Source organism: Entelurus aequoreus, linkage group LG03 (genome assembly GCF_033978785.1).
Source record: "Entelurus aequoreus isolate RoL-2023_Sb linkage group LG03, RoL_Eaeq_v1.1, whole genome shotgun sequence".
In the NCBI taxonomy this organism is placed as follows: Eukaryota; Metazoa; Chordata; class Actinopteri; order Syngnathiformes; family Syngnathidae; genus Entelurus; species Entelurus aequoreus.
The window spans coordinates 92,506,893-92,519,106 of NC_084733.1; the positions used below are offsets into that span (position 1 = coordinate 92,506,893).

General features: G+C 38.2%; 1 protein-coding gene across 1 annotated transcript in view; it reads right to left on the reverse strand.

The window, feature by feature from the left end:
- The window catches only part of LOC133645879 (E3 ubiquitin-protein ligase MSL2-like), a 13,899-nt gene extending 4,240 nt beyond the window's left edge, over window positions 1-9,659 (reverse strand). Inside the window, exons 1-2 of the mRNA XM_062040802.1 lie at window positions 8,866-9,659; window positions 1-1,107 (exon numbers count right to left, since the gene is read on the reverse strand). The exon at window positions 1-1,107 is cut by the window's left edge and continues 236 nt beyond it. Of these exons, the coding sequence (XP_061896786.1) occupies window positions 1-1,107; window positions 8,866-9,007 (1,249 nt within the window). The 5' untranslated portion in view covers window positions 9,008-9,659. The remainder of the gene's footprint in view (window positions 1,108-8,865) is intronic.
- Between the last annotated feature and the right edge of the window lie 2,555 nt (window positions 9,660-12,214).

Consider the following 12,214-nt stretch of genomic DNA (forward strand, 5'->3'; position numbering starts at 1 on the left):
CGCCGTGCTTCCGCGCGCCCTTGCTGTGGTTCTGGGCGGGCCGGCTGGTCTTGGGGGGCGCGCCGTTAAAGGGGAGCGAGGAGTAGGAGTGCACCGGCGTGCTGAAGGAGGGCGCGGCGGGGGCGTGCAGGGCGTGATGAGTCAGCATGGGCGAGGACGAGCCCTGCAGGATGGAGGCGATGGGGAGAGGGTTCACCTTCTCCCTGTCGCTCTCGGACCGCGATCGCTTGCGTTTGAGGCGCACGGGCGGCGGCTTGGAGGCCGGAGGCGGAGCAAAGGCCGCAGACGAGTAGGCGGGGGGCGCGTGAGTCCTGTCTGTCTGCTGCGTGTAGTTGTGGGCGGCGTCCAACTGGAGGAACATCTGCGCTCTGTCCGCGGATATGTGAGTCCTCTGCGGCCCCACGTGGAGAGTGTCCGTGCCGGGCTGCAGGGGGTCCAGCGTCTGGAGGACCTCCTCCACGCTAAGCAGCAACACCTCACCCTCCTCCAGCACCCTGCCGCCCAAGTCCCCGTCCCTGAGCGAGCACACGGTGCCCGGCGTGGGGGCGAAGGGTCCAGTGGTCAGACTGAGTTCGAGGGTGGCGGTGTCGGACACGGAGAGTCCCACCGGGGGCGTCTCCTCCATCAGCTCGCACACTTCCAGCTCGGGGGAGGAGGGGTCCAGGCACTCCCGCAGATCCCCGTTGCATTCCTGCGGTCCGTTGGAGACAGGCGGGTCTGACGAGGAGCTCTGCGGCACGGCCGAGAGCTCGGCGGGCACCGGCGGCGCCTCCGTGGGGGTCAAGGACGCCACGGCGGCGTGATCCGGCTCGTCCAGGCCCACGTCCTCCGCCTCCTGATGGTGTGACGGGAGCGCCTCCTCCAGCAGAGCCATGACCTCGGCGTTGCCGCTGATGGACGGCAGCAGTGGCGAGTGTGTGACGTAGAGGCACAGCTTCCTGTACAGACGCACCAGCAGCGACAGCTGCTTGTTCTCCTGGAAGCCCGAATTGTCCTTGCAGCGGCCACACGACGACCTGACCTGCATCTTCTGGCCTTTGCAGCCCAGACACACGTAATGCTGACACTCGCCGTGCGTGGGAGAGATGGGATCCTGCAGCAGCTTACCTGCCGGACAAACAGCACCTTTAAAACCTCTCTCTCATTTTGGAGAGACAAGGCACTGAAAAAACGTCCTGTTTTTTTTCTAAAGGCTTTGCTACACACCTTAAACTTCTTAAATCACCTTAAATTTCTTAAATCTTAAGGCCCAAGCTGTTTGTTTACATGCTTTTTTTATTTCTCTTTGGACTTATTGGACCCTAATTAGAATAAAAACTAAGAATCATCTTTTGATATGATGTCCTTAATCCATAAATTAAAGTTAAAGTACCAATGATTGTCACACACACACTAGGTGTGGCGAAATATGTCCTCTGCATTTGACCCATCCCCTTGTTCACCCCCCTGGGAGGTGAGGGGAGCAGTGAGCAGCAGCGGTGGCCGCGCCGAATCATTTTTGGTGATTTAACCCCCAATTCCAACCCTTGATGCTGAGTACCAAGCAGGGAGGTATAGGGATGATGTTTGATAAGGAATTATCGAGTTTGAGCCTATTATCGAATCCTCTTATCGAACCGATTCCTTATCGATTCTCTTATCGAGTCCAGATAGGTTGTTGTATATGGAAAAAAACACACAATATTTGGTTTAACAAAAGCTCACTTTTATTATATAATAAAAAAATAAAATCTAATAAATAAATAAATAAATATCGACTGTTACCCACCTAAAAAAATAAAATAAAATAAATAAATATTGACTGTTGTTACCCAAAGTATATTAAGTGGGATTTTTCAGAGAAACAAATATATACAGTAACACAGAAACAAGCTGTCTCTGTGATCACTATAGGTGTATAAATAATAATATAGTGTTAAATAAAATCAGTCCCTTGGGCACAAAACTGAAAATAATACAGCTCTCCAAAAAGTGCACTTCTGCTGCTATTGGAACATAACTGTTTGTTATGATGCTTTGACATTTTTGCACTTTATTTCTTTATTGAAAGAAAATTCCATGAAGAGAAAAGTTCTTTGCAAATGTGGTTACAGTGCTAAAAAATGAAAAGTTAAAGCTAAAAAAAGAAATACACTTTATTGAGTTAACATTATTTCTTTATAAGGGGAAAAATGTTATGAGCTAGAAAATATAACAACTACACTACCCAGCATGCAACGGGAGAGACGAGCATGCGCGGTAGCCCCGAAAAGTGTTGCATGTTGCCACGCTGTGAAAGTAAACGTCAAGAACTCAGCCAACACGCCTCGTCTGCATTATTTATAATTAGACAGACAACACATCTACAGTGTGATTTTGTTTTGTTTACAAGGAAAGAAAAACAAAAGTTAAAAAAGGGAGATATGTTGTATATATATGTATGTGCTGCGGTTGTTTTAAGAACGTTGCAACAGCTGCCGTAAAGGAGGTGCGTTGCTAGCCTGGTTGCTATGTTTCCGGTTGGTCGTAAAAGTGTTCGTCATGTGTTTTACCCTGCTCAAATCTCTCAGTAAAGTTATTTGATAGATTATAGCTTTTGTTTTGAACTTTATTACACCTTGGAGCGCTTTTTCCCGTCCATTGTTTTCCTGCTTTCGCTATCTGCGCCTAATGACTGAGCTACGTGACGTCATTTCTTGTGATGTCCCACGGAGCATTTCTGGTTGGGACGGGATTCGAATAAAGAATCAACTCTTTTCCTTTACTATAGTGGTCTCGATAACGGGTACCGGTTCTCAAAAAGGGATTCTAGTCCGAGGACTCGGTTCTTTTCTTATCAAACAACCGGGAAAACCGGTTTCGAGTATCATCCCTAGGGAGGTAATGGCTCCCATTTTTATAGTCTTTGGTATGACTCGGTCGGGGTTTGAACTCGCAACCTACCCATCTCAGGGCGGACACTTGACAGTGTCAAACAAAACGTGACAGTATCAAACCAAAACTTGGTGTGTAGTTTTTACTGGCGCTTTAGCTTTGGCCGGGTCTGAATATAAACCACATCTCCCAGAATCCTCTGCGCAGTGCGAAACCGGCATGGTGGGGGCGTGGAACACCGTAAGCAGGAAGTGAAGTGTGTTTGTAGTAGGGTTGTACCCATACCAATAATTTGGTACCGGTACCAAAATGTATATTGTTACTTTTTAAAATAAAGGGGACTACAAAATATGGGCTTTATTTTAACAAAAATCTTACAATACAATAAACATACTGTTATAAATGCCCTTTGTCAGGGATTAAGATAGAAGATAAAGTTCCCTATTTAATGTTAATTGTTGAATATAATTGACTATATTATTGTTGACGTAAACAAGCTATTAATGTAGTCATGCACCTTTAAGTTGAGTCTGTTTGAGTCAGGCAGTTTACCGGGCAGCTATGTTTACTTCTCGGGGTCCTTGAGTCAGTGTGTTAAACAGTGTGTATGTGAGAGTGTACTTAGCTGCTGATACCTATTTCCATATTACATGTTATATATATACATGTTATATATCTACATGTTATATATCTACATGTTATGTATCTACATGTTATATATCTACATGTTATATATCTACATGTTATGTATCTACATGTTATATATCTACATGTTATGTATCTACATGTTATGTATCTACATGTTATATATCTACATGTTATGTTTCTACATGTTATGTATTTACATGTTACGTATCTACATGTTACGTATCTACATGTTACGTATCTACATGTTATGTTTCTACATGTTATGTATTTACATGTTACGTTTCTACATGTTATGTATTTACATGTTACGTATCTACATGTTACGTATCTACATGTTACGTATCTACATATGACCTATCTACATGTTACGTATCTACATGTTATGTTTCTACATGTTATGTATTTACATGTTACGTTTCTACATGTTATGTATTTACATGTTACGTATCTACGTATTACCTATCTACATGTTACGTATCTACATGTTACGTATCTACATATTACCTATCTACATGTTACGTATTTACATGTTACATACCTACATGTTAGGTACCTACATGTTAGGTATCTACATGTTACGTATCTACATATTACCTATCTACATGTTACGTATCTACATGTTACGTATCTACATTTTATGTATTTACATGTTACGTATCTACATGTTACGTATCTACATTTTATGTATCTACATGTTATGTATTTACATGTTACGTATCTACATGTTACATATCTACATGTTACGTATCTACATATTACCTATCTACATGTTACGTATTTACATGTTACATACCTACATGTTAGGTATCTACATGTTAGGTATCTACATGCTATGTATTTACATGTCCTGTATTTACATGTTACATATCTACATGTTACGTATCTACATCTTATGTATTTACATGTTACATATCTACATGTTACATATCTACATGTTACGTTTTTACATGTTATGTATTTACATGTTACATATCTGCATGTTACATATCTACATGTTATGTACAGTATCTACATATTACCTATCTACATGCTATGTATCTACATGTTATGTATTTACATGTTACGTATCTACATGTTACATATCTACATGTTAGGTATCTACATGCTATGTATTTACATGTCCTGTATTTACATCTTACATATCTACATGTTACGTATCTACATCTTATGTATTTACATGTTACATATCTACATGTTACATATCTACATGTTACGTTTTTACATGTTATGTATTTACATGTTACATATCTGCATGTTACATATCTACATGTTATGTACAGTATGTACATGTTACGTATCTACATGTTATGTATTTACATGTTACATATCTGCATGTTACATATCTGCATGTTATGTACAGTATGTACATGTTACGTATCTACATGTTATGTATTTACATGTTACATATCTACATGTTATGTATTTACATGTTACATATCTACATGTTATGTATTTACATGTTACATATTACCGGTGTTTTGTTTTGTTTATTTTTGCCTGGTCTAATTATTAATTAATAATCGACTTCAAAGTAAGGCACTTTCAGGTACAATTTCTCAAATTTTGATTTGCCGAAAGTTTTATGGATCACAAATACTGAATGTAAACAAACGCCAAGGGTCAGGTGGATCTACACCTGACATCCACTGTAATGATACCAAGTACACTCGCGTATCTAGTCGATACTACTATGATTACATCGATATTTTTTAATCGTCACAAAATAATTTTAATATAATATATTTGTATCTTTTTTAGATACAGTCAATAAATAATGTGAACATGTATCATAACATGGAAATCTAAGAGAATGTGTTGTGAATGAGGATGCTTGTGGACTGGGAATTTTTTTAATTTATTTTTTTACACATTTTTATTTTTTTTTTTAAAAAACAGTTTTTCCAACGTATTAAATTTTAGACGATTTCTCTTCTTAGTTATTATTTCTCCGGCTGTAGAAAAGACCCGCTCACAGGGCACAGAGGAGGCGTCAGTTTGACACAGTTCGCGTATCGGTCACGTGACCGAAACAGCTCATGATCGGTCACGTGACTTCAGTGTTTCCCATAAACTGCCAAGATACCTGTGGCGGTGGGGGCGTGGCTTTGGGCGTGGTCACCATGTCATCATCGAGTAATTTGCATAATTTACTACAATGATATGATTTTCTCTAAAAAGGCTAAAAAAATGTATACTTACTAATTAATAATAACAGTTTTGTTTTAAACGTCCATCCATCCATCCATTTTACAATATAATTACAACACTTTATGTACATATTTATATACAGATTTGAACAATAAGTTATTCACTGAAATATATTTATTAATTGTGGTTCTTACAAAAAAAATATCTTATAAAATATAAAAGCTAAAATGCCTCTTAAAGCTCTGCCCCTTTAATTACTGCATACTAAATCATTTAACTTTAGGCTACTACTACAACCATATTATTTACCAGCAACATAAAGTGAAACAGAGGCAGAGGTGTCCTGCCACAGTCAGTAACAAATAAACAGAAAACAGTAGTGGTCAAATACAAGTAAGGCAACAAGAGAAGTATCCTACACTTCTCTTTTGTAAAGTAAATCTGAACAGCCTATATGGGCATCTACATCAACTTTATCATTTGCCTGAGAATCTGGACAAAAAATAAATAAATAAATAAATTTAAAAAATTGTTTTTTCTTTGTGGCGGACGTAATTCTTTCGTGGCGGGCCGCCACAAATAAATGAACGTGTGGGAAACACTGGACTTTCTAAAAGCGTTACGCGCACCGACACAGGGTTTTGCTCTATGAGCTCGACGCGGTCCATCACTAATAATCCCACCCCGCGGATTGTAAATAATGTAAATAATTCAATGTATATACTCTGATGATTATCTTGTGTGATGACTGTATTATGATGATAGTATATATCTGTATCATGAATCAATTTAAGTGGACCCCGACTTAAACAAGTTGAAAAACTTATTGGGGTGTTACCATTTAGTGGTCGATTGTACGGAATATGAACTGAACTGTGTAATCTACTAATAAAAGTTTCAATCAATCAATCAAAGGATGGGTTGCCTCAATCTGCCCACTGTTCCCCTCACCTCCCAGGGGGTGAACAAGGGTGTGTAACAATTTTATTTTGTTACACACAGTCAAACTGGTTTTTAAATGCTTGGATAACTCTGCTCCCCAATTGCTCTGCAAGGCAATTACAAGACTGCAAAGTGGTACCAGATCTACCACCCGAGCAATGTCAAAAGGCAACTGTTGTGTTCCATTCCGTAGAACATCTTTTGCTCAGACTGCCTTTTCAATAAAAGGAACTCTTTACCGGACACTTTGAAAAGTATGCCCGCACTTGTCACTTTTAAAAAACAAACAAATGATGGCTAGTTGAGCAACAATCATGTTCCCATGTTTAGTTTTTACTCATTTTTACTGATTGGTTTTTATCTAGTCTGCACTCTGTCTGTGTTGTTATTATTATTGGCTTTTATCTAGTTTGCACTTTGTCTGTATTATTACTATTATCGACTCATTCTATTTTTTATTTTCCTATTTTAATGATGTTGGATCTGTGTTGTTGTTGTTGTTGGGGACAAGTGTTGTAAATTAGCTTTGGCTACAAACACTATGATGCATACATTGAATGACTGTTTCAGATGTCTATGTTTTTCTATCTGTCCCTATTTCAAATAAACCTCTATAATAATAATAATAATGGGTCAAATGCAGAGGACAAATTACACCACACCTAGTGTGTGTGTGACAATCATTGGTACTTACTTAAAATGTATCAGAAGTGGGTCTTGCGTTTTTGCACAGCATTTTTTGACACTGAATTTTTAAGCACTTACTGCATGGGTGTCAAACTCTGGCCCGCGGGCCACATTTGGCCCTTGAGGCAATATCAAATTAACACTAGAGCTGGCCCGCCGGTATTATACAGTGCCGCTGTAACATCGCATTCACCGCTAATACTCATACTTGCCAACCCTCCCGATTTTCCCGGGAGACTCCCAAATTTCAGTCCCCTTCCCGAAAATCTCCCGGGGCAACCATTCTCCCGAATTTCTCCCGATTTCCACCCAGCAAAACATTATGGGGAGCGTGCCTTAAAGGCACTGCCTTCAACGTCCTCTACAACCTGTCGTCACGTCCGCTTTTCCTCCATACAAACAGCGTGCCGGCCCCTGTCACATGATATATGCGGCTTTTACACACAAGTGAATGCAAGGCATACTTGGTCAACGGCCATACAGGTCACACTGAGGGTGACCGAATAAACAAGTTTAACACTGTTACAAACATGCGCCACACTGTGAACCCACACCAAACAAGAATGACAAACACATTTCGGGAGAACATCCGCACCGTAACACAACATAAACACAACAGAACAAATACACAGAACCCCTTGCAGCACTAACTCTTCCGGGACGCTACAATATACACCCGCCGCTACCACCAAACCCCGCCCCCCCAACCCCGCCTACCAAGTTATTGTTGATATTTACCTCAGAAGGCTGCAAATAGAAAAGAGGCATTCCATTTTGTATTTAAATTTTATTTAATATACCATTGATGTTTTTTCGTTTGTTTTTTTAAATTGATTTTGCACTATTAAGTTATATAAGCGTTGCTTGTTCCATATTCAGTGTTAAAGCAAATCAGCGTAGCAAACTGAGCAATAATTAACCTTTTATTCATGCACTTTCTTGCTACTTCAAGGCTTGAATGTTTGATTCATTCATTATTGTCATTTTATTTTCAAATTTATTATTAGCCTGTGTAAAAAGTTTATTTTGATATTTACCTCAGAAGGCTGCAAATAGAAAAGACGCATTCAATTTTTATTGAAATTTTATTTGATATGCCATTGATATTTTTGAATTCTTATTATTATTCGAAACTGGATTTTGCATGTCACTATAAAGTTATGTAAGCCTTGCTTGTTCAATATTCAATGCAAAACTTGTACGGGTCTCGAATTAAAAGATTAATTTGTTCAACAGTTTGACATTTTAGCCCACTCTGTATTTGAGTTTGACACCCCTGACTTACTGTAACTTTTTTACTCTGAATTTTTAAGCACTTCATGTTTTTTACACTGATTTTTTTAAAACACATAATTTTATAACACACGCATTTTGCTCCCAAACTTGTATTTATTTAAATTGTTAGCATAAATTGAAAAAAAAAATCAGTTCACAAAATTATAACGCAAAAAAAAAAAACCGGTCAAATAAATTCAGTATCAAGAAAAGCTTTCGTAATTAAGAGGCACATTAACTTCAATGCAAAAAGGGGACAAATGACATAATAAATGAGGTAATAAATGACGTTATATACAAAATGAGGCTTACCGCAGACGAGGCACGCCAGCGACTGGCGGAAGAAGGGCAGCAGGGCGAGCATGTCGGTGAAAGTGTGCGGCTGCCGCGGGTCACACTGCAGCACCGCCCGGCTGGCGGACACGTACAGCGCGGTGGCGTTGATCGGGTTCATGGTCCGATGCCCTCCAGATAGTCCAGTCCCGGCGAAGACCCAAATAAACAACAAGCACTAACTTGACTGATTAGTGATCAAACGTGCAGCTAGCATGCTAACGCTAGCTCGGCAGGTGGCTAGCTTAACGTTAGCATCCCCTTTTTTTAATTTGTTGTTTACTTCGCGTCAAGAAATGCTTGTAATGCCAAAATGACTTGATGACGTCACTTAGCTGTCGTCATGATTGATTGATTTTGTGACAATAACAGCGACGGTAAACGGAGCCATCATCAAAGCGTTAGCATGGTGTAGCTAGTGCATCACAGCCTCCGTGAAATGATACATAATTCGAATTTAAATGAATGAGCTGATATATAGTGGAGGCTTTTAATGAGGTTAGCAAGTTAGCACAAGCGCGCGCTCGATGTAAACAAAGCTAACCCATTAGCGCTAGCATGGCTAGCATAAACTGCTAACGGAAATGTTCAGATTCCCTTCTTCCCTTATTCCGTGCTCGTAGAGGGAATTGCCGGACGCGAGTTCATGCCTCGGTTGTTTCCCCGACACGGTGCTCTAGCGGTCGATAGGCGGAGAAAGTACACATCGCTGGCTGTTTTGTTTTTCAAAAAAATTGCATCAATCATTTTTGATTTCCCACTTCCTCGCGTCAACCCCTCTACGAGTGAAAGTCTCGCGAGATTTCGCTGTGTTACCGTGGTTACCCTTTTTTTTTTTTTTTTTTTTTTTTTTTTTGTCTACAGACAAACGGATGTTTACTTCTTTCCATCAATGGAAATTGAAAAATCGAAAAACCAACTAGTTTGTTTTGAATTTTGCTTTATAAAACGAAAAAAAAAATAATAAAAAACTTAAAACAAAAGGAGCCAAAACGGATGTTTTTTTTTCATTTCAGTAGAAGCATTTAAGTCCCATCTTAAAACTCATTTGTATACTCTAGCCCAGGGGTCCCCAAACTACAGCCCGCGGGCTGGATCTGGCTCACCAGCGTCCAAAATCAGGCCCAAGTCCCAAGTATTAAAAAAATAAAAAATTCTGTCTTTTCTTATCCACTTTGTACCGCTTGCTACTCACGGTGTCTCCTAGCCGCTCAGGCAAATCATATTGTCTAAAAATGCATTTTCTCATCGATAACGTGACATCATCGCACGCGCAGAAAGTGCGCTATATATATATATATATATATATATATATATATATATATATATATATATATATATATATATATATATATATATATATATATAAATATATATATATATATATATATATATATATATATATATATATATATATGTATATATGTATATTAGATATATATATATATATATATATATATATATATATATACACACATATATATCTAATATATATATATATATAATGTATATATATATATATATACACATATACATCTAATATATGTATAATGTATATATATATATATATATATATATATATATATATATATATACATATATATACATATATATATATCTAGTACATACATCTATATATATATATATATATATATATATATATATATATATATATATATATATATATATATATATATATATATATATATATATATATATATATATATATATATATATATATATATATGTGTGTGTGTGTGTGTGTGTGTGTGTGTATATAGACTCTCACACTATTATGTTAGATCCACTATGGACTGGACTCTCACTATTATGTTAGATCCACTATGGACTGGACTCTCACACTATTATGTTAGATCCACTATGGACTGGACTCTCACACTATTATGTTAGATCCACTATGGACTGGACTCTCACTATTATGTTAGATCCACTATGGACTGGACTCTCACACTATTATGTTAGATCCACTATGGACTGGACTCTCACTATTATGTTAGATCCACTATGGACTGGACTCTCACACTATTACTGTATGTTAGATCCACTATGGACTGGACTCTCACACTATTATGTTAGATCCACTATGGACTGGACTCTCACTATTATGTTAGATCCACTATGGACTGGACTCTCACTATTATGTTAGATCCACTATGGACTGGACTCTCACACTATTATGTTAGATCCACTATGGACTGGACTCTCACACTATTATGTTAGATCCACTATGGACTGGACTCTCACAATATTATGTTAGATCCACTATGGACTGGACTCTCACACTATTATGTTAGATCCACTATGGACTGGACTCTCACAATATTATGTTAGATCCACTATGGACTGGACTCTCACACTATTATGTTAGATCCACTATGGACTGGACTCACACTATTATGTTAGATCCACTATGGACTGGACTCTCACTATTATGTTAGATCCACTATGGACTGGACTCTCACACTATTATGTTAGATCTACTGTGGACTGGACTCTCACACTATTATGTTAGATCCACTATGGACTGGACTTTCACAATATTATGTTAGGGTGACCCCCCTACAGGGGTTTGGTTTAAGAACTTTCAGCCCCACCTAAAACAAAATTCACCAGCCGCCACTGATTATGATGCATTCTCATTTTAGGCAAAGTATAAGACAATACTTTCTTAACAGTATAATTGTAACCAGGAATAAGTCTTCAAGTAACAATATTCTAATACTAACATTGTTGGGTAAGACAGAATTTGGTTTTATTCTGAATCCAGTGAAACAGATTGGTGGTTTTTAGCTGATATAAAAGACTTTCAGCTGTTTGTATAAGTTTATGTTGAAGTATTTGGCAGACGCTTTTATCCAAAGCGACATACATCAAAAATACATATAAAACAATCACTGTAATGCAGCTGAGATAGGCTCCAGCACCCCCCGCGACCCCAAAAGGGACAAGCGGTAGAAATGGATGGATGGATGTAAACATGATCATTTAAGGGAAGAATGTAATAGAAAATATCAATACAAAGTGTCAAGACAGAATAAACTCTCTGCTGCTGCAGCAACAGTCTATAAGATATATAGATATATAAAGTATTCATACATTGTTTATGTAGCATGTATTTATAACCTAATCATAATGTTTCTTCAACTTAAAAAAATAGCTGAGCGTTTTTTTCTCCCTTCTCTGGGATTATATTCCCAGTTTTGATCTCGGACGTCTGGTCACTTATAGCATATAAGAATATTCTATTACTGTTAAGCCAACTATGAATAATAAAACATGTGTCCTTTATCATAGCTACACGTATGAC